This window comes from Protopterus annectens, chromosome 5.part0 (genome assembly GCF_019279795.1).
Source record: "Protopterus annectens isolate FY-2018-M chromosome 5.part0, PAN1.0, whole genome shotgun sequence".
NCBI classification, from domain to species: Eukaryota; Metazoa; Chordata; order Ceratodontiformes; family Protopteridae; genus Protopterus; species Protopterus annectens.
In genome coordinates, this window is record NC_056735.1 from 865,562,317 (window position 1) to 865,587,149 (window position 24,833).

The window sequence follows — 24,833 nt, forward strand, 5'->3', positions numbered from 1 at the left end:
AAGTTTGTTTAGCAGATGTCTTAGTGTTTGTGCTGTAAAATGCAAAATAAAACTTTCAAATGAAGTTCAAATCATCATAGAAGTAAATCAGTATGCACATTAGTGTTTATGGTAAATGGAGTGAAATAGCAAAGTAATGGATCATTGGAATGGCTGCAGGGGGAGGCTCCATTCGACCATGGTTTTGTGAGGGAGAAGGGCGGCAAATTTAGGCAGCCCCAGCTGAACTATACCTCCCGACTGTCCAGATTTTCAAAGAATGAATAGATTTTTTGCTTCTTATTTTTGGTTTGTTCCTCATAAAATTTGTGGTTTTCTGGCAAATCATTTAGGAATTAAGTCACTAAATAATGACACCCTAGTTTCAGACTTCATAACCTTCAGAAAAATGCATACTAAAGTAAGACCTGTTCTATCAACTGTCCCAGTTTATACAAGAGCATTTTTTAGTACTGTTTATATGTTCCCCCAATATATTTGGCCTTGTCCAGATTTATTGCATTAACAGGTTGAGAGGTACATGCAAATAAATTGCTTTATAGAATTAGGCATAGTCAAACCTCTCAACTGTCCCTGATTTTGGCTCAAAATGTTGTTGCCCGTAATGATCCCTCCGCAAAATAGCAATTTTGGAAGAAAACATTGAGGGTTTATAATTAAGAAATAAGTGTAATAATCAGGTTACTTTTATTTCAGAAATGCATGTAGATTATTTTATTTTGTCAGCTGCTCAAGTTAGCAGTACTAATATTAAAGTGTCCCTTCTTTGACAGGTTCCCAACTGTATTGTGTTGCTATTTTATATTTTTACATCACATTTTTGGTTCATTTTTCATAAAATTGTGTTTTTTTGGCAAATTAGTGACAAATAATTAAAGACTGAAGTTAGAAAATAATGACAGACATTTGAGTTTCAGATTTCATACCATTCAGAAAATTCATACAAATGCAAGACCTCTATTAGCTTTCTAAGTTTATAAGAGCAATATTTAAAAAATTGTCCCTATTTTTGGGCCTTTGTCCCATTTCTTTGTATGGCTTTGTCCAGATTTCTTGCTCTGAGGTTGAGAGGTATGACAAATGTGTCAGGGCCATCACAAGTCAGCCAGAGACATTTCAAACTGTGACATACTTGTTGCACCCCACTCCCCCATGTAGTGACTCTGGATGTGTCGAAGCAAGGCAAGGAGTAGTTATGCAGTGTAAATGTGCAGAGAATCCCACCCATCCAAGGTAGACACAAATACTAGAGTGGCTTTTCATCTGTCCTTGATTTTTACAGAATGGTCTGGTTTCTGTCATATTTTTTGTACTGTTGATTTATGCTTATTACTCAAAGTGCCTGTTGCTCTGTGTTTAAGTAGCAATACTTTAATGACCATCAGGTAAGCTTGGCTGAGATTGCAAGATGCAAGTAAGCTTTAATAAGCATACTGTTAAAGAATTGCCAACATTGAAAGCCTTTCTGTTGCCATGTAGAGAATACTTAACTAGATAATGTATAAGCCTTGGGTATTGAAATGCATATGCCAGTATTTGTAATAAAGGACAGAATTACATTATTTTAAGAGTCTCATTACACTTGGAGACTTCCAGTCATCTCTGCAGGCTTTACCCGTAAACCGAATGCCAATCGCGTGGTCCATAACCTGTACAGTAATCCTTTTAAGCAATGTATCTTGAGCTTATTTCTTGTTTGCTTTTCATTTTTCCCCATGAAACAAGTAGATGTCAGGCAGCAGGTCTTTTTTTGGATAAGGAACATTTTTTACAAGTGGGGGCATCAGAGATTTCTACTTTCAGCATGTTACTTGTTACTTTAATAAAGCTGAATATAAATTATAATTAGAACTGCAGTGCAAGAAGTGGTTTGAGTTGAGTGCTGCCTGTTTTTCTTATACTTGATTTTGACTGGCATTCCATTAATGTATTTAAAAAAGTTATTTTTTCATGCCTCACAACCTTTTTTGTTTCCATCTAGATATTAAGCTGTCATGCAGCCAATGCATTGAAATATTTTTATTCTTCTACACTTCATTTTGTCTTGATTGGACTCTCATAATCACGGTTTGGCACCCAGGGCAGTATATTTAGTTTTTGTAGTTTGCTAGTACAGGTGTGTGTGTGTGGTAGGGAATACCTCAGGCTTGAACCCTGTACCTTGTATGCAGGTGTTAAAGACCTGAATTCCCTACCCACCACCATTTGTAAAAAAAAAATTGCAGATTTTTGCCTCATATTTGATCTGATCTGTTCCTCATAATATCTGTGGTTTGTAAATGTTGCAATGCTTGATATTTGATAGTGTAGTGGTAGCACTGTTGCCTCACAGCTGCAGGTCCTCAGGTTTGATTCTTGGCTGGGGTGCCTTCTTTGTGGGGTCTGTATCTTCTCCCTGTGTTTGTGTGGGTTTGCTTTTGTGTCCTCCCATGTTACAAAGACATGTCTGCATTATTTCTTCCTGGGCCTCTGCTGAAAATTTATTTTTGTTCCAAGTCAGACTGTCCTGATTAACAAATGTTAAATAAAATTGACAGGCATTTGAATTTCAGACTTCATGTTCTTCAGAAAATACATAGTAACACAACCGTAACACAACCTTTTATTCTAGCAATTTTCTAAGTTTATAAGATGAATATTTGAAATTTGTCCTTATTTTTGGGACTGTATTCCCCCATTATTGGCTTCGTCCAGGTTGTTTGTGCTAAGGTTGACAGCTATGGCAAGAACTGAATTCACTGAATATGTTTGAGGGCTGTATTCCCTCATTACTGGGTTTGTCCAGGTGTTTTGTACTAAGAGGTTGACAGCTATGGTGAGAACTGAATTCACTAAATGATAGCCATTTAAGTTTCAGTCTTCCTCTCTTTTACAAAGCAGCTGATTTATGCCAGTGGTATGTTGCTCTGACTGTTTTGCACAGTGACCTTGGCAGTAAAATGTATGGTGGTAACGCAGCATTTCTCTTTCACAAAGCAGCTGATTTGGCATAATGGTATGTTGCTCTGACTGTTTTGCACAGGGACCTTGGCAGTAAAATGTATGGTGGTAACACAGCATTTTATTCTAGCAACTTTCAAGATTATACAAGCAATGTTTAATGTGTCCCTGGTTTTGGGCTTTTGACCCCCCCCCCAATACATTTTGGCTTTTTCCAGTTTTCTTGTGCTGCGAAGTTGAGATGCAGTTGAATATTGAGTAGATTTTACAAGGAGCTGAGAGCTGCAGGGGAACAGAAGTTTAGTGTTGCTTAAGTGAAGTTGGTTTGCCTTGTTAATAGCACAACAGGTTGTGTACTTGCCTTTGATGCAGAAGGCTGTGGGTTCTACTCCCACAAGGGGTGGATGCTGCCGTACTGAGAATGTTCTCCTTGGTGAAGATACTAACTATGAGTCTGTTATCAGTTTGCCATCCATTTCCTCTTGCAATATTACTAGCTTATCATTTTTTAATGTAATATAGGCAATTTATTCCTGAGGGGCAACAGACACTTTATTTTTCGATGAAACCATGAAATCTAAAGGTGTTTGCTAGCAGCAACCTCTTCAGATTTCTTTAATGTGGAATTATTTAGATGACTTTTACTTCTTCAGAGATTGTGCATTTTTACTGATAATGGACTGTAAAATTGTGCATATTTACTGATAATGGACTGTAGAATTGTGCATATTTACTGATAATGGCGGACTGTAGAATTGTGCATATTTACTGATAATGGTGGACTGTGGAAGTCTGAGTAGACTTTTATGATAAATGTTCTGAACTGGGCAGTTTTGCCATTATGGGTGCATGTGTTTTGTTTCATTGCTTACTGGAAAAAGTTCAAAACAAATTTAAAACGCCCTCTAACAACTGTACTGTATTGTACAAGGAATATAATTTAGTACAGTGAGGAAGGTGTATCAAAGAGCACATGTATGTTTCATATGCAAGGGGCCTATGATTTGAAAACAGCCCAAAATTAATCTTTATCTGCCACTGGCAAAATGTATTTTCTTTGAATGTGGGTTTCAATGAATGTGAGTTTCAAGGGCAGAGAAGTTTTAATGCTAAGTTTTCATTGTGAGACTGCATTGCTTTGTTTAGCAGATTACTTAGTGTTTGTGCTGTAAAATACAAAATAAAACTTTCAAATGAAGTCCAACTCATCATAGAAGTAAAGCAGTATGCACATTAGTGTTTATGGTAAATGGAGTGAAATAGCCAAGTAATGGTTCATTGGAATGGCTGCAGAGGCTCCATTCAACCATGTTTTTGTCAATGGGGAAGGGCAGCAAACTCAGACAGGCCCAGCTGAACTATACCTCCCAACTGTCCAGATTTTCAAAGAATGAATAGATTTTTGCTTCTTATTTTTGGTTTGTTCTTCATAAAATTTGTAGTTTTCTGGCAAATCATTTAGGAATTAAGTCACTAAATAATGATACACTGAGTTTCAGACTTCATAACCTTCAGAAAAATGCATGTTAAAGTAAGAGCTGTTATTCTATCAACTGTCTCAATTTATACAAGAGCAATTTTTAGTACTGTTTATATGTTCCCCCAATATATTTGGCCTTGTTCAGATTTACTGCATTAACAGGTTGAGAGGTGCATGCAAATAAATTGCTTTATAGAATTAGGCATAGCCAACCTCTCAACTGTCCCCGATTTTGGCTCAAAATGTTGCTCTTCCCCCTAATAATCCTTCCGCAAAATAGCAATTTTGTAAGAAAACATGGAGGGTTTACAATTAAGAAATAACTGTAATAATCAAATGCATGTAGATTCTTTTATTTTGTCAGCTGCTCAAGTTAGCAGTACTAATATTAAAGTGTCCCTTCTTTGACAGGTTCCCAGCTGTATTGTGTGGCTATTTTATATTTTTGCATCACATTTTTGGTCCATTTTTCATAAAATTGTGATTTTTGGCAAATTAGTGACAAATCACTAAAGCCTGAAGTTAGAAAATAATGACAGACATTTGAGTTTCAGATTTTATACCCTTCAGAAAATTCATACTAATGCAAGACCTATTCTATTATCTTTCTAAGTTTATTAGAGCAATATTTAAAAATTGTCCTTATTTTTGGGCCTTCGTCCCACTTCTATGTATGGCTTTGTCCAGATTTCTTGCTCTGAGGTTGAGAGGTATGGCAAATGTGTCGGCCATCACAGTCAGCCAGAGACATTTCAAATTGTGACATACTTGTTGCACCCCACTCCCCCATGTAGTGACTCTGGATGTGTCCAAGCAAGACAAGGAGTAGTTATGCAGTGTAAATGTGCAGTGTGTCCCCCCATCCAAGGTAGACACAAGTACTACAGTGGCTTTTCATCTGTCCTTGATTTTGCAGAACGGTCTGGTTTCTGTCATATTTTTGTACTGTTGATTTATGCTTATTACTCAGATTTATGCTTATTACTCAGAAAGTGCCTGTTGCTCTGTGTTTAAGTAGCAATGCTTTAATGACCATAAGGTAAGCTTGTCTGAGATTGTAAGATGCAAGTAAGCTTTAATAAGCATACTGTTAAAGAATTGCCAACATTGAAAGCCTTTCTGTTGTTGCCATGCAGAGAATACATGACTAGATAATGTATAAGCCTTGGGTATTAAAGGACAGGATTCCATTATTTTAAAAAGCACATTACACTTGTTGGAGACTTCCAGTCATCTCTACAGACTTTACCCGTAAACTAAACAGAATGCCAATCATGTGTGGTCCATAACCTGTACAGTAATCCTTTAAGCAATGTATCTTGAGCTTGTTTCTTGTTTGCTTTTCATTTTTTACTTTGATCATGTTTTCCCCATGAAACAAGTAGATAGTTGTCAGGCAGCAGGTCTTTTTTGGATAAGAAACATTTTTACAAGTGGGGGCATCACAGAGATTTCTACTTTCAGCATGTTACTTGGTACTTTAATAAAGCTGAATATAAATTATAATTAGAACTGCAGTGCCAGGAGAAGTGGTTTGAGTTGAGTGCTTCTGGTTTTTCTTATACTTGATTTTGACTGGCATTCCAGTAATGTATTTAAAAAGTAATTTATTTTTTCTTGCCTCACAACCTTTTGTTTCCATCTAGATATTAAGTAAGTTGTCATGCAGCCAATGCATTGAAATATATTTATTCTTCTACACTTATTTTATTTTTGTCTTGATTGGACTCTCATAATGATGGTTTGCCACCCAGGGCAGCGTATTTAATTAAAGTTAGTTTTTGTGGTTTTAGCTCCTCCCCTTTCTAGTTGACCACACCCTTCCCCTTGACCCCACCCATTCAGCTGTCTCCTGCAGCCCCCCCGTTGATTTGAAGTCACCAGCCGCCACTGCATACATGCACTCATTCTCACCCTCTGCACACTCAGTACCCTGCACATTGATAGTGCACATATCATAACCACATGCATGCACTCATTCTCACCCTCTGCACACTCAGTACCCTGCACATTGATATTGCACACATCATAACCACATACATGCACTCATTCTCACCCTCTGCACACTCAGTACCCTGCACATTGATATTGCACACATCATAACCACATACATGCACTCATTCTCACCCTCTGCACACTCAGTACCCTGCACATTGATATTGCACATATCATAACCACATACATGCACTCATTCTCACCCTCTGCACACTCAGTACCCTGCACATTGATATTGCACACATCATATCCCTATGCATGCTCTCATTCTCACCCTCATCCTGCACACGCTGCTCAACACCACTCCACAAAAACACCAGAAAACGCACCATATGCATTTCTGTCATGCACTGCAAGCCTCCCACACTCTCCCCAAAATAATGTAACCAAACCTGAGATCACAGTGCTCTTGAGGCAAGTTCCACTGGGATACAGAATTGCCCAATCACCTGTCTTTCACAAATAATTTTACATAACCAAAACACTCTCACAACCACCTTCATACATCCATATCTTACACTGCAAATACACACACTTTCAATCCCTCACAGACCCTCATACATAGTACCCTTTCAACCACTGACTCTTCAACTACCTGCAGAATACAAATACACATGTACCTGCTTGCACCAAATAAACATATCAGCCCCATTCTATCCAAATGTTCACCACTGTGCAGCTTTCCTATTTGTTAACAATCACTTCCTATATATGAAAGGGCATTGATTCCCACTTATGTAAACACATTCAACAAACACGCAAACTCAACCTGTTTACATATGAGGCAAGGGTGCCACCTAAGGTCAAGATTTTGATGAGCTAAGCATTTGACAAATAGGACTACAACAAATTGTTCCATACCCTTATTTATTTTTAAGTATATTATATATATTAATGGTATCTATCTATATATAGATTTATATATGTACTTTATATATGTGTGTGTGTGTGTGTGTGTGTGTGTGTGTGTATATATATATATATATATATATATATATATATATATATACACACACACACATATATAATGTTTATATAGTGAATTCCATTTTTACTATAGCATCTGTTTTGTTACAGAACATGAAATGACACACACACACACACACACACACACACATATATATATATATATATATATATATATATATATATATATATATATATATATAAATGGAACAAAAATTTTCAGCAGTACATTGATTGCAGAAGGAAGCCAAATAGTATCCTCATGCACTAGCAGGAGTGTACCTGCTGAAGCCATTCAGCACCTAAAATATGCACCATAATAGTGTCCCTACACCTGTTCCAGTAGCTGTAAAGAGTCCAATTTTTCTTTTGGTTAATTTCAAAAGGTTAATGCAAGTATCACTTCTGTAAGCAATGTAGATTATTGATGAGGTGATTTGCAAGTACTCGCTATTAAAATAACCTTGTGTTGTGCATATAAAGTGTAGATTTAAAGTCACGTACTTTTTTTGAGATCAGTCCAGATTATTCAGAGCAAGTTTGTCCAAACTCTGTTTTGTTGAGTATGCCTTGTTTCCTCAGAACTGTTCTGACCCCAGAGGATGTTTGTATTAATTTGAGGGGTGTGGGAGTAACCCCCCCCCACCCAAACACAGGTAGGGTTCTGAGCAAAACTCCAGGATCTGCCACTTATGCAGGTAGCAGATTTGATGAGTTGGGCTGTCATTTTCTCTTGATATTTAGAACCATATCCCTTGGTGTGGCATAGGACAACCCCCAGTACTTGGGAAAAGCCATGTAAAAGGCCCTGCACAATTTTTCAGAGCCAGCGTTCTAGTGGATGCATTCAAGTTAATTCCTGTAGCTCTGTATGACTTATGTCGCATCACAAATATGCAACTGATGCAGCCAGCCTTAATATTTATCCACGTGCCATTCATCTGCATTGTCTCTATGCATCAGCAAACAAAGGCTGCTCAGTAGTGCAGTGCAGGAGAGTGCACCACTAATGGGCGAGTGGCCACTTTATTCTTGGCTCTGCAGCAGCTGTCCAACTACCTGGCAGCTTCCATTACACAAGAGTGCACAACCTAGCAGTTTAGGTATGGGTGCTGCAACTGGGTATTCTTAAGCAGGGCACTAGACCTGCTTGGTGTACAGATACATCCTAATATGAAACTTCCTAGAACAGTGATGGAAGCCCATCCAAACAACATTCACAGATGTAGCAGCTAATATATGCACTGATAGCATCTAGCACTAAATACCATACGAGAAAACTGGTACAAATACTGCTCAGCCTGATGTTTTACATGGATGACCTGTTAATTTACTGTCACTCTGAAAAGAAGCAAGATGACTGACACTGCAGTATTCTATCAGGTACTTATTGTACATCTGTCTTCTTGACAACCCTTATGCACATAATGTACAGCTAGCACCAGTTTTATTCACTTTTGCATCTTAAAAGAGTACATGCATACATAATACAGTTTAGACAGACTGTGTATACTGAGTTATACATCCCATGTGGTTTTGCAAAGAATTACCTAGGTCTGTAGGAACACACTGAATAATACCATGATATGGCAGTATGTTTTAGTAATGACACATGATTGCACGGCACCTTATGAACTTTGAACAAAATCTCTATGTCCAGGATTTGTCTAGTGCACAGCTAAGATGGAGGATTAAACTGTGTGCTGTCCTCCATGACCGATAACTGAGTTAAATGGCACAATGTAATTGCCACATAACTCAATAAAAGCACTTGAGTTTGATGAAATAAATTAAAATAAGTCTGTGTCTATGTGCTAAGCCACTGAATATGAAGTTATTTAGAAAGAAAGTCACAAATATTGAATGCTGGGATTTAATAACAGCATTGGGCCCAGTTATAGAATGGATGTGGAGAGTCTGAAAGGACTGTTGCGTGTATTTTGTGCAACGTCTCTGCTTTTACAAATCTAAATATATTAAAAACCAAGAGCAAATAAAAAAGTATTAAGTGGAGTAGAGCAAAACTTGAGCATTGGCCAAGCCTGCCCACCAAGAAGCTAACATTAAAAAAAAAAAAAAAAACAATAGAAATTGACATGGTGCTGTTGTTAAAGGAGAACAAGAGTTGTAAACAGAAGATTGATGACTTTGAGGATCCTTTCAGAGATGTAGTATTAGGATGAAAAATGTGCCAGAAGATGAAAAAATTGAGATGATCCTTCACTAGTCGTAGAATGGACTCAGTAGTGCAGGTTTTCCAGCTAAGTAGTGTGGATTTTCTATTTACTTTATAGTTAATTCAGTTTGGAAATGAGGGCACCCACTGGGTGTGGGGACATAACCAGTCTTGACAGCCAGTCAGACAGCCATACGTCATCATTCCATCATGTATAAGGTAGAATGCAATTTAATGAGTGGTGAGCTACTCACAGTTCAGGTGCCCAGGATCAGACATCTTCCTCCCACTTGCTAAAAACGTCAGGATGGTGTCTTCTCAGGTCATTATAATGGTGCCAGCACTGATTATCAGATTAGAGAATGCCAGTGGCATTAGACAGTACCTGGCAAAATTGTGCCAGGCATCCACTTTGTATTGGGGGTCCTACATAAGATTCCTCGGTCAAGTGCAAAAAGATTTTACTGTATTTTCTGCTCTGTCAGATTGCTCTGTCAAACTCAGGACCTTGGGGAACCATGGCCATTCTCCATATTACATTCCAGAAAAGCTATGGTAGCCCTGTCGTTATCAAGCATATTGATTTCTTTGCACATGACACACATTATTAGGCAACTACATAGAGCGACCGGTCACAGTACCACCACTTCCTAGAGCACAAATTGATGACGTAATATGATGGGGTAGGATGTGAAGACTGGCATGGTGTGTGTCTACTAGGTGCAGTTAGCCAAACTGTGAAAGCTGTTTTTCTGTTTTGTGCCTCTATAGATAGCAGTGCTACCCTACATTTTCCCACATCTCTCTGAGGGTTATTAGCCCCTCCCACTTGCAGGTGCTCATGCAAGTGCACACAGGTGAAGGAGCCTCTTAGCATGGCTTTACTAATAGTTACAATGAGTAAAACAGTGATCAGAAACATTCATTAGTTGTTGCTTCATTAGCTTAAGTGCCGTACTAGAAGCTTTGAAATTATACAATATAATCCCACCGAGGCTGCCATGGTTCTAATAAAGCTGTGGAGGTTGCAATGAAGCAACTCCCTTGCCTTGTGGAAAGCGTGCAGAGTGGTGATTTTATTTAATTTTATTTTGCTTATTTATTTATGCCTTTGTTGACTGCGTTAGTCCCATTAGCCTGCTGTCTCTTTTCAGGGGAGACCAGAGGTGATATTCATATTGACCATGGACAGTTTGGCAAAAGCACTTGGGAACTTCTGCTATTCTTTTTAAGTTGTAACAACCAAGATACACCATGAAGCTTCAGTTCATACAAAGAACAGCAACAAAAATATGAACTCAGCAATGCAGCTTCAAGAAAAAGGCTTGTTTAATCAGACAAGGCTTTCAGGTACAAAAATCCTTCATCAGTGTATATTCTTTAGTAAGTACCAGGTGGTGCCAAAGGGCTGTCCCTGGTGCTTGGAGAATTACTAGATGGCAGAAAGAGTACACAGTGTTGCTGTGGAAATTTTGGCAAGAGAATCAGAGCAAGATGAAATCCTAAATATAGACTTGAAGACCAGAGGTATGGATGAATAAATATTGGAGACTTTAATGAAGGAAGGAGAACCAAATGAAGGCAAGGAGGTGAGCTGGAGTACCATAATGGATCGAGTGTTACAGGAGCAGTCTGGTAATGAAGCCAGTAACGTGGTAGATAAGCGGAATGCAAAGGCTGTAGATACAGAAGCATGCTTGGCTGATGGAGTAAGCAATTTCAAGACTACGTCTCTGCAACTGGATAGCATGGATGACAGAAATGAACTAAAGAAAAAAACATATGCAGGTGTTGTAAGTCAAGACCAAGAAGCAATGTACAATGCAAAGGCAGGTGTTTGACAGCAGCAGAAGGGCAGCAGCTTCAGACAAAAAAAAGACCTGTGGTTAGAATAAGAAACAAAACCAGTGCTATAATTGACAGGTATGACATTATGGACATTATAATATTTCTATAAGGATTTGCTTTGAGTCACAACAGAATTGATACATTTGAGATCAGAAGGCTTGTGAAATAACTTTTGAGACTTTTACTGATGCAGAAAAGTTTAAGGGTGAAATACACAAAAAATAAATAACTTATTACCTTGGAAAGATTTTATTTTAAGAACATGGGTTTGCAATTAAAAAGAAAACTGTGCAATTCAGAGCTTCATAAATGGAGGAATTTGAACTTAAAACTTTTTTTCTGACAATGTGTGATGAAGTGCATGTCATAAAGAAAATTTATGATGACAGAAATGTATGGACAGGAGGAGGGGAAGTGTAGGTTATACTGGATTTACATGATGAAAAATCACAGCATATGTAAAATAATAATACAGTATTTTGGCGATAAAAAAATGTAATTCAAGAATGCATAAAAAGAAGATGTGAGCAATGTAGATAGCAAAGCCATACTGCTAGAAACTGTAGACCATTTTGTAGGAAATGTAATGAGTCTTGCCATTTTTGGTTTAAATATTTGGTGCCAGAAAAAGAAAGGGTACATGAAAAAAATTGAGAGTGAGGAAAGATGACATGTAGAAAACAATATTCAAGAAGAAACTGAAATGGCTGATGTAAGTAAAGAAGAAAGTGAAAGAAATATGACTCAAGGTGAGGGAAAAAGAGCAAGGGGGAGGGACTAATGGTAGAAACTATTTGGATACAAACAGAAAATAAGGTTAATAGGTTGGGAAGTGAGGACGATTGTAACCTAAAAACAGAAGAAGAACAAGAGCAGAAGGAACTGAAATCTGTTGGAGGGAAGGTAAAAAGGAGAGAGATAAATAAGAATAAGAGAGGGAAAAATGCAAACCTGAGAAAGCGATTATTTAGGTATTTGTGACTAAATATAGACAGTACAAGAAATTAAGTGAGGGTTTTAATTGTTACTGAATGGAGTAAGAAGAAAAAATATGGATGCATTATGTTTGGATGGATATAAAATAAAATACAAAACAAAAAGTAAAAATTTAATCTGTATGGAAAAATGATTGCATGATCTGCAGGATATGAAACATATTTTGGATTAAGGATGTTAATAAGAGAAGGTAAAGTAAAAATACTGGCTGTATCAATGATGATACCAGGAGGAGGGGTGATAATTACTTGAGGAAAAAAAATGGAAATTGCGTGAGGTTAATAGTAATGTATGCATATACACACATGTTGGAAAGAAAAAACGTTTGAAGACTTAAAAAATATGCATAGTAACCATGTCAGTAATAATGATTGCAGACTTTAATTGTAAGTTAAGAACAGAAAAAGGAAAATAATGGAAGATGTAAAGGTGATAAAAGAATTGATGCACTGTGGAAGTGTGAAAATAGGAAAAAGTAGAAGGTGGAAGTACAAAAAGGGAATTTTTACAAGAGATTATGTTATGTATTCATGTGACATGAAGGAAATGGCAGGTGGGGTAGATGAAGTAGATTCGTTTTAGTTCATATAGCAGTATAGGTTAGGTGCTAATGCTTATTTTGGAAGTAGAGAGATGGGTAAAATATGGTTGCTACTAGTTCTGCTATCAGCAGGAAACTCCTGTTTAAGGACTTTCATCCCATTGCCTGCAATGTGGCGACTATTGTCCCAGTTTGTCAAGTTCTTTGAATAGCCACTGTTACTTGTAGCACTCTCAGTAGTGAGTGATGTCAATACTAAACCAGACTTGCAGGGAGAGCTGTTCCCTATTAGGTCCAGGTAGTGAACCTCGCACACTGAATGACTGTAATATTAACAGGAGCTAATGTTGTGATGGGAAGAGATTTACAAAGCTGGTAGTTGTAGAAGCAATTATTCATTTTCACTTCTACATTTGTAATGATGTCTCTCTGTACTAATGTGTGGTTTTCTCACAAACCATTGAGGATTGCAGTAACTAAATAATGACATATTTGAGTTTCAGAAAAAAAGAATATTACTGTAGAACCTATTATTTTAGCAACTTTCTAAGTTTAAAGAACAGTATTTAAAATTTGTCCCCTATTTTGGACTTTTATCTCCCATTATTTTTGGTTTTGCCCCGATCCTTATGGTACATGATTAAGAAGTAAGGAAAGAACTGCATGTTCATTTAATTAACAAATATGTCCCCTAAACAGCAAAACAAACAAAAACATCAGACTTTATATCCTTCAGAAGATGCATGTCAATACAAAAGTTATTTTAGCAAATTACTATGTTTATAGGATCAAGACTTAAATGTGTCTCTAATTTTGAGCATTTTTTCCTCCATTATTTTTGACTATGTCCTGATTTTTGCACTAAGATGTTGAGCGTTATGCTCATACCTCTCAACTTATTCGGCTCAGGAATTCTGATCAAAGGTCCAAAATCAGGAAAAACTTGTAAATATTAGTGTAATTTGCCTAAAACGTCATTAGAGCAGTATGTTTTGCATGAGCATATATTTTGTGAAGGATATGATGTCTGAAACTCAAATGTGGATCATTAGTGAATCACATCCTTAATGCTGAAGCTTTTGCCTTTAATTATGATTTTTCAGGCTGCCTTTGAATCACAAGGTTAGGGGGAAGCTCTAAAATGTACCACAGAGCATTTAGAACACTATTTCAAGCCCCCTCCAAACCCTGGCTTAATTGTTTTATTTGTCCCAGAGCTGTTACTTTACAGTCTTGGCCACACCCATACTGATGCCATATTCTTGGTCATGCCCCTCTGGTCTACTATTGACATTTCAAAAGATGGCAGTCCTAGGCTAAACAAAGTAGTAGACTATGAAAACATGGTGAGAGATTTTGAGAAAGGAATGGAAGAAAGAAGTAAGAGAAATGGAAAAGAAATTGTATGAGAAAAATAAAGAAAATTTTAAGACAATATTATGTAGACAGAAATACTTTAGAGGGAAAGAAGGAGGAAGTTCCACCCATTTTATGGAAGATGAGATGGATGGAATATTATATAAGAATTAGGGTAGTAAAACATAAAAGTTATGAAGAAAGTAGAAAAATGTATACAAAATATATAAGAAGAAAGAAGTGGAAAAGGGGAGGTGGAAGGTAAAGAAATTGTCAGATAGAGCAAAAAGTAAATTAGAAGAAAAATTGAGTTGCAAGAATTGGAAGCAGTTATAAAAGGAGGGAAAGAGGAATGAGCATTGGACTTGGAAAGTTTAAGTTATGGATATTATAAGAGGATAAGTATAAGGGGAACAAGAAGTATTTGTGCAACTACTGAATGAATGAATGACTTGTTAGAGGAAGGGATAGAAGATGAAGATATGTGCCATTGTCATTAAATATATGTGGAAAAAAGATAAAATATTAAGAATAGGAGGCTAATAATGCTAGGGAATACTGATTATAAAAGTTTTATGAAGATGATGCAAAAAGAATGGGGCTATTTTGGAAGAAGTAATAAGAGAATGGGTATGTTGAGTAAAGGGTTAACAGTTGAAGGAAATGTTAGTAATAGAAGAAGTAATAGTGGCAGTCTAGGATATTTTAGGGAATTATGGGTTGGAAAAAAAAACATAATAAAAAAAATTAAAAAAACTATAGGATGTGTGTGTGAAGAGATTATAAATGGGGTTGGTTAGAAAGAAAAAATAAAAAAAAAAAAGGTGAAAACCAGGGTGTCCAATGAATGCGTGTTTATTTGTATTACTGATGAATGCAATAATACAAACATATAGAGAGAAAAATGAGAGAAATGGAAAAGAAATAAAGTGTCTTTCATCATATCAGATGATTTAGTTATTGTAACAAAATATACAAAATATGGTAAAAAAAGAAGGAAAAAAACAAGGATTGAAAGGGTGTTGGGGAAACTGGATTAAGGTTAAATAGATGACAAGTAAATAGTTAGAGGAGATTTGCATTTAAGAAGTCCAGTTGTATATTTGGCTCCTATACAACTTTTTTGGTATTGAAACATATGAAGGAAAAGAGAAGCAGTTTCATATACAGTATTTCCCTATCAAATATGGAGAAATGAAATAAATTAAAAGGGAAAGAAAAGAGGGTTAAAGTAGAAGGAGATGGGAAAGAATGTGACTAGAAGATGCAATTACAGAAAATGGAGATCTATGAAGTTAAAGCTAGAAAGGAATGGTATAATATGATAATGGAAAAAATATTTAATATACCACATTGGGAGATCATAAAGATGAAGTTAAAAAGGCATTGTTTATGGAAATTGTTATTGGATAATTTGCCTGTAAAAGGTAGTATGAAGTGTAAAGGAATGGAAAAGAGAAAATGTAAAGACTGTAATGAAGAAGAAACAACAAAGCATTATTATTTCAATTGTAAAAATAATTATTATTTATATTAGAAAAAAATCAAAATGAGTATGAGCGGGAAAGTTTTAAAAATATAAACACTGATGCAAATATGAACAAGAAAAAGAAAAAAAATGTCACATTGACAGGCTGGAGAAGATATTGATTGCTGTGGAAAAGAAGATGGGATGAATTTTGCAATAAAAATAGGAATGTTGAAGACGTGTTGGTTTAAATACAAAGGTGGTTATGGAGGAGAAAAGCAGTGGGATATTATGATAGATGTTAATGTTTGTGAAATTGAAGATGTAAAGCACTGAAAGTATTGCAAATATAGAAATATAAATAGAATGAAACGGGTGTGATTTATTAAGATTTAGATAAAAGACCAAAAGAGGCAATACTCAATGCTCTGATAATGAAACAGCAAATGTATTGAATGAACCACTCGATTATGATTGCAAATCAGATAGACCTCCTTGAAAGGAACTTCTTTAATGCATGATGTATAGAAAAAAAATAACATATTTAAATCTTAAAAGGCAAAACATAATTAAAAGGGCTCATACATACTAACAGGATAATAAATATCACTTTGTCTTACATAATTACCAGCTAATGATAAATAAATAGAAATGCATAAAACGTATATAAAATAACTTTAAAAGTGTTTAAAACATTTATGCAAAGTTTAAAGTTTAATAATGTTTCATTGAGACCTGATCTGCAAATAAATCCTAAATTAATAACCCAACTTTTTTCCTTATAATTTAATATATGTTGCTTCTCCCACCTATTTGAAATAGATGTTGTAACCCCATCAGAGCCAGTAAATGTTTGAATAGAGAGGGCATCTAACACCACTCAAGTGAAGTGACACCCTCTGTTAAACAAGACATCCCCTTCTTTTTTTGAGATGTTTTCCCAGCATTTGTCTTAAGAAATATCCAGTGTAGCCAGGGTTAGTCTTTAAAATATTTAATACATAAACATCCAAAAGAGAAACCCAGCCATAAACCAGTTTCAGTGTCCTATGGCATCTTCATCATTACTTGTCTACAACATAGAAACATAGATGTTATCAGACACCTGGCTATATTACTATTGAATAAAGTAAACACCTTATTTAAATATTCATGATTTTAATTTTGCTATAAGCAAACAAAACATAAATCTGGATTTAACATTTATAAAAATTACAACCAACATGTTGTGTTCCCAAACAAAATGCCTGATAATGTAAATTATATTAAAATGTAATGTAAATGCAGAAACAATTAAATAGGTATACAGTGAGACAATTTAGCCAAAATTATAAACTCTCATTCAGACCAGGGATACATAGAGCACATGAAGTATTGAGCCATGTTTTTTTCGCTATATGCAAGTGTTTGTTGCCAACCTGCTATGTTAGAATCAGTGGCAATAAAAACAGAAGAACTTAATTATATGTCTGTATAGTGTATTCAGTATCAGATTTATTCGTGATATTGTGAGGCAGTACTGGGAGGTTACTACTGGCAGCCAGTGAAATGCTGGAACTTATTCCTCCACTTTGTAAATGCACTTATAGAGGGGCCGAGTCAATTAGTGATTTTTCTAGGTGGACATAAGAAATATAAAACAACTACACAGACTAAACTGACTTCATTAACACACAAATTGTATTAGTCTCCTCTCCATGTGGATGTTTTGCAGCATGTCATTTTTTATTGAAAAAAGAGTTAAGCTCAGCCAACACTGCTAAAATGTTTTATATTAAGTTTTCTTTTCTGTTTGTGTGGGCGTGTCTACGTCTCAAGTGATATTTTAGTAAAGGTGTTAAAAATGTTTTATATTAAACATCTTATACAAGTTGCAACTAAAATTGATTTTTTTGGTAACCTGCTAATTTTCTGCATTTTATGTAGGTATGAGTACACACTAGTTAAACACTCGGATCTTTGAACATTTAAATTACATTACGTGTCATAAAGTGACTAATGCACTAAGCAAACATCCTGTTTTTTGGGCCTTCCCCCTCTCCCATTATTTTTGGCTTTGCCCCTGAATCTTGCTCTAAGAAGTTGAGAGCTGTGACAGAAGATTTGTTGTTGTTGCTGTGGATATAAAATGTTGACATTAATACTGCACTGTTTAAACATGTTTCAGAAAATGAGTTTGGGTTATACCAGTAACTGCAGCACAAGTAACAATGATATATGTGTATATGTGTGCGTACATGCATATGTAGTACTTTGTACTATGTGTTCTGATAACAGTGAGCTAAAATATAATTTTGTGATTATTTTATATATATATATATATATATATATATATATATATATATGTGTGTGTGTGTGTGTGTGTGTGTGTGTGTGTGTCTGTCATACTGTGTATGCATCTGATAACACCAAACTAAAGAAGTACATTATGGTGGCTATTGTTTATGTATTGTTCATTTGATCACAATCATGCAGATGTAAAGATGCATTTTTCTAGTATATTGATTTAGATGTACATGTGCTGACACCACAAGGGTCCTGTTTTATAAAAGTTGTGCCCTAAGAGGGCAGAAATGCAAATCATGCCCACACCCCCTTGGGCACAAATTTACTCATAAGAAAATTTTGAGTGCTATGATTTTTGAGCATCTGTTATGATTTTTTGATGGTCCCCTGCTATGATTTTAAAAACTGAGTGGCTGAGCGGTATGTGAGTTTGAGATTTTCAGATATTTTAATCAAAGCTAATTTACGGAATACAGTAGCCTGTTTGGAAGTTATTTTGTTGGAAAACTTAATGGTTGTATGCATGAGCCTTATGCATGTACAGGAGATGTAGAGCTGATTGGGTAGTCAGACATGGAGTAAAAGACTGACCCTTTAACAGTAGCAAGTGATGTGTATTAGGAAGCAGATTTCCAGCAAACTTGTGTGTATAACAATAGGTTTGTTCAGGCTGTAGCCAGTCACTTTTATGTGGATTGTTATGGTACCACTGTAAATGAGAAGTGGTAGAGAGTACATCTTGTAGCTTTGTGTTCAGTTTCAGGGTCAAGTTAGTCTTTTATTCATAATGCGGCACCCACTTTTGCGTGGATTTTGGAGCAGCCTTTATGTATGAGAAATAGTTTGAGGATTTTTGACATCTCGTGAGCAACTGGTTTAGATGAAAAACAGCTCATTGAAATGAAGTTCCAACTTTGCAAGTAATGCAAACATTTCTTCAGGGGTTCTCTTACTTAGCATGTGGAGGAATTTTACGCCCAAACCCCCTTGCTTATATATACCAAGTCTAAGGGCACATGTATGTGGGAAGAGGGGCTCATTTATGAGTACTTGCATACTCATCAGTTTGAGCCGTCTGTGAATCTTCTGCTTTTCAGTTTTTCTGTTGGTGAAAACATTTAATTCAAGGTGTATGAACCGAGGGACTGTTTCATTATGCTAGTATGCTGTTTTAGCAAGGTGCCTGTGTAACGTTGTACAGCATTGCATTTAGATTCTTTGACATAACGTCACTTTGCATTTAGAATCAAATCATTTTAACAGTCATGCCATGTTGAATTTTGCATTCTTTGGTGTTTTGGTTAAAGGGAATCTTATGAAGAGAGGCACTAGGTGTCCTGCAGCCTGTCTCTGGTCAGTGGAGATTTTATATATTTGCTGACTGAGGTAGAGCAGTGATTCCACTGGACCGTATTCAGGCTCACTCTGGGGTTTATAACCAAAAGTGTACATAGCAAAACTAAATGTACAAGCATTTAAGAATCACATTTTGTGCAAGGTATATACAATTAGCAAGAGCATGTAATAGTCAAACACAGTAATTTTACAGTCACATTCAAAGGTAATTATAATGTGTAACATGGATGTATTTAAGATATAACCAAGATGAGTGATCATAATGTGTGATAAAGTCAACTGGTTGGAGATGCAGATGCACAGACAGTGAAGATCATACATTCCAAGTAGAACTGGATATAAAAGAAGCAGGCTTAAGTGGACACCAAGAAAATGGGGTTTATACTGCAGGTAAAAAAAGTGGACCCTTGTGATGTCCCGGCAAAGTGTAATGCATGAACGATTTACTGGAGATGGTTAGCAGTGTTTCATGCCAGCCCCTACGGTAGTCATAGAGCCATTATAGAAGATTAATATCCAAACCAGTTTTTACAGACCTTATGACCTTTAATAAGCCACAGCTGACTATATCAAGTGCCTTACATAGATCACAGAGCAGTACACCCAAACACTTATGGCTCTCCGTACTGAGTATAAGGTCTGTGAATTTAATGAATGAAATGTCTATTCCATGTCCATCTTTAAAATCATGTCAAGTCTTTGAGAAGATCATACCAGTTTAAATAACCACATTAATAACTACATCAATATATTCTACCAGCTATACTTTCAGAACTTAGGTTGTGCTTTATAAAGTATAATTTTTAATGTTTTTTTTAACAGTCTTTTCTGCAATTCACGACATGCATTTATGCAGCAGTGCCACCATAATTCACCGATGACCTAAATCCAGTTAAGTCAGGAATATGATGACCAGAAAAGGCAGTGCTTTTGCACTGTTACCACAGTGATGTAACATGGGCTTCATTTACTCCTATCCTTTGGAGGAAACTGTACCTAATATTTGAAGTAAACACTTGCTACAAGTGCCATGAAAGTGAGCAACACTGAATGTGAACATGTACCAAAAGGGAAAGATTCTCTGAAATATAGTGGCCTCAGTATTTATATCAAGTAAGGGGTACAGACAGCAAAACATCCTGTCTGTGATAGGGGCTTTGCCATATAGAAAAAATGACTTTTAATCTTGCTTCAAATATTTTTTTATTTTATATTCAAGTGGAAATTTGACTCATGTCATCTGCAATGGTATCACAGAACCATTAATATCTATATGGTTATTTGGTGGGAAAATTATAAGGAATGCATTCCTTTCCTGAAGTTATAGGTCTGCTGTAAATCTATAAAGATGATTTGCATGGTTTACATTAAATGAAAACATTTTATATCGTGCTTGTAAATTGTTGTAACTACAGTGTTTTATAATATCTATGTTTTCATTTGACTGTATTGTCCCTAGTGCACTTGAATTTACAGTTGTTCTAAATGTTGCTTGTATTGTCCATAATTACTAATGTCCTCAAAGTTCATTCAAAACATTTTATATCGTGCTTGAAAATTGTTGTAACTACAGTGTTTTATAATATCTATGTTTTCATTTGACTGTATTGTCCCTAGTGCACTTGAATTTACAGTTGTTCTAAATGTTGCTTGTATTGTCCATAATTACTAATGTCCTCAAAGTTCATGTTATTTGTGCCTTGTGCCTGGACTATCACTGAAAATGATCCTTGGACTAGCAGCTGCCTGTTTAATGTATGTAAAATAAAGTTTACAAACATTCACAAAAAACTAATCCTCAGACCTGAGCAATGCTAACAAGAGAACAAAATTTGTTCCAGACCTACCATATAGGATGGATCATTGCTTAGCTTTCTTCATACTAAACTGGTTAGAATTTACTGACACTCTCAGCTTCACAGAAATTAAGACTGGAACTTGTGTCCACATACCAATATCAGTTATTGATTAGTAAATCTCATAATCATTTGGGAGATTGGACTTTACTCACTTTACATGGCGAGCATATAGAACTCATTAAATTTATGAGAGAAGAAAATAATTAAGCATTGCTAACTAAGCTAAAAAAAAACATTTCATACAAAGCTGGATCTACCAATTTTGTAAAACATAAGAAAATAGAGCTGTAATTGTACTACCTTCAACATTAATGAATAATCATACCTATATCTAATGCAAGAGATTTGAATATCATTCCTGAGTCTAACCTCATACATAACTCAAAATATTCTCCTCCACGTCTGAGATAAATGTATACATCTTTTTTTTCTTTCATTTGAAGGTTTTCTAGGTAACTAAACACTTCCTGCTGTACTACTACTGGCATACCTCCCTTCTTCATGTTCCCATTTAACAGGGTTCTCTTTTCCTGTCCCACATACTAATCAAATCAGACTTGCATTGCATTTGCTCAGCTCACCACTGGCCAGGAGGCTAGAATTCCCCACAGAGGTACCTACAACCCAGGGTATAATCCACATTTGTTTCTTGAATATTTGTTAGATGGGACTATGTTAAATTTGTCGTAAGCCCAATAAAGTTTAATTGAACAGTTAAAATGCTGCCATTCTGCATGTTTGCCTGTATGTAAAGTAAGCACAATCATATTTTGCTTTACTAATGTTTGTTTTATATTCTAGGACATTTACATTTAAAAGGACAAGAAGAAAAGATGTCAAAATCTTTGAAAAATTACATCACAATCAAGGTAGATATCCTGTTGATTGTTTTGAATTTAATCAATCAGTAGGTAAATTACAAAAAGTAAAAACTAGCTACTCTGTCATCAAATACTTTCCTTATGCTCTCTGACAGTTATTCTGTATCTTTTTTCCTGAAAGTTCCCATATTTGGGGAAGATATGCACCTATGATGATGCATACCATGTCTTTAAATCTCATAAGCATGTTTATCCTCAGTCCTTGCCATGTTGACCCCCAGCCACTAGTGTTTTGCTGTTGTGTAAGATTAAAATTCAACTTTTTATTAACACCCTTTGTTTAAGGAGGAGAAAAGAACTAGTAAACTAAAATAATAAAATTATTGAATGAATTCTTCTTAAATTCTGTAATGCTACAAACTGTATTTAACCCAAAATAAAACTAAAGGGAATAAAGCATGTAAAATATTATGTACACAGAAGTCTGATTTATACATAGAAGTTGTTAAAAACTTGTTAAGAAATAATACTCAACACTAAGTTTGTCTTGTATATACACAAGAAAGCTGAACATCAAGACAAAGTGATCTTTTAAGACTTGTTTAAGGTATGGAGCATGACTGGAAACAAATGTGTAAATAAATACACAGATGTTACTTTGTACCAGAAATTAAGCAAAACAGTTACAGTTTTGAAATACATACACTGTACTGAAATGTTGTCAGATATTTATTGACAGCAGTTTTCAGGTCTGCTGGGTGACTGTAATGAGGAAGATTGAAATAGAGACGTGGTTTACAGTAACACAGAGGGATATGGCCAGGTGTATAATCATAATCAACTTGTAGAGCATGGAATGTGCTGATTATGCTCCGATATTTGGAAAAAGACAAATCAGATAAGCACTACGATAACATGAGATACAATTTTTAACAAATGTTTAGCACCCCATGCTTAACTTATTAAGGTTGGGTCTCACACTAAGCAGTCAAATCTGCCAGTACTGACCAGCAAATTACAGCAGCAGAATAAAAAAATGAATTTGTTTCACCATACTGTCCGTACCAATAACATGTCTTTCACTTCCTCTCATAAACTTAAGTAGCTAGAATCACAAGTGTGGATGTGTGTTTGCCAGCATTTTCCAAGTAAATGTCATTGTTTATTGACTTCAGTTCGCAATGATTTTTCTGAAAAACAAATATTTTATGAGGAACAGACCAAATATATAAGGTGAAAAATCTGGACACATTGCAAAACTCTGGACATTTGAGAATCATGGCAAGGTGAATGCAGACATAAGGGACTGTGTTACATTGTCTGTCTGACAGAGCTCACAGCGTCTTTTATGGCTTTGAAATACAGCAAAAAATTTTGCACTTCTTTTTTTCTCTGTAACTAGTAGTATATGGTGCAGATAAAGCTCCATGCACTACAAAGAATTATGATCAGATCACCGATTATAACCCGATTATTATGTATTCTTGACATGTATGCCAAGATTAACCTCTTGAGTTGAATTTCTTATTTTCCATGTTTCAAACACTTAATAAGCAGGTTATGATCGGTGTCCCAGTCATAATCCATTATACTGTGTGTTCCAGATATGGATACCAAGAACGTCACCTTGAGAGAGAAGTTCAGGTGAATCTTGATATCCATGCGGAGAGCACATAATAACGGTTATGGCTGGTGGTATTCAGTCATAATTCTTTTTAATACATGGAACTTTATCTGCTTTGTTTGCAACCAGATGCAGAAAAAAGTGTAGTAAAATGAAATGTTTTACTGACTTTCAAAGCATTTGAAAATCAGTAAAACAATTATCTTATTATCAATTATTTTATTGCCACTGTTGTTTGCTGCCTTGTCTACTGTTAATCTCTAGAGCAAGCCACAATCCTATCAGCGCTTAAGAGTGTGTCACAAAAGCTTGTTAAGGACCTTTCTGATATAAGAAAGTTACTTAAAAAGCTTGTCTTTTCCCATTTTGGAGTGTAATCAGTGTTTCAAGTACTACATTAACTTAGCAATATGGCATATATAAATGCTTTTGTTTTCTAGTAACAGATTTCAGATTGAAAATGTACCTTTCAAGAATGATCTCCCTTCCAAGTTATAGTTTATAATGCTTCAGAATGGTAAAGTAAGAAGGATTCTTTCTTTGAAATAAGTATGTTTGTAGCATTGACATTTTTTTAGTATTTTGACATCAAAACTTTTTTTTCTACCTCTGTGATATTGATTGTGGAAATGTTCACATCAGGTATGAAACTCTTTTTTTTTTAATAGAGCTCCAAACTGGGCTGGATTTGAGGAATGATAACTTTTGCTGTTATAAGAGGTTCATGATTTCATGCTAGTGCAGAAGTGTCAGAGGACAGGAAGACAGCAAATGTGGTATCCTGGTATAAGGAAAGAGCTCTGAGAAGTTATAGGCCTGTTAACTTTACAACAGCGACAAGGAAAATTAGAGAGAGAATCCTGAGAGGAAGGCTGGTAGCATTTCTCGAGAATAGTGGTCTCCAAGACAACCATTGACATGGGTTAATGGCCAAAAGAAGCTTTTAGTTAAAGCTGATCCAGATTTTGCGTTGGTTACAGGTGACCTGGACATATTCAAGCTGGACTTCAGCAATGCCTACAACTCATTGTCACCCAGGACAATGCCTACAACTCATTGTCACCCAGGAGGCTGATAGAAAGTTGAAGGTGCTGGGAATGGGATCAGGAATGAGAAACTGG

At 35.7% G+C, this 24,833-nt stretch overlaps 1 protein-coding gene across 4 annotated transcripts in view; it reads left to right on the forward strand.

The window, feature by feature from the left end:
* CARS2 (cysteinyl-tRNA synthetase 2, mitochondrial) overlaps positions 1-24,833 on the forward strand; it is a 1,053,801-nt gene that overhangs the window by 813,348 nt on the left and 215,620 nt on the right. For all 4 annotated transcript variants that reach the window (XM_044072656.1, XM_044072657.1, XM_044072658.1 and 1 more), the window contains one exon: positions 22,069-22,136. In XM_044072656.1, the coding sequence (XP_043928591.1) occupies positions 22,069-22,136 (68 nt within the window). The remainder of the gene's footprint in view (positions 1-22,068; positions 22,137-24,833) is intronic.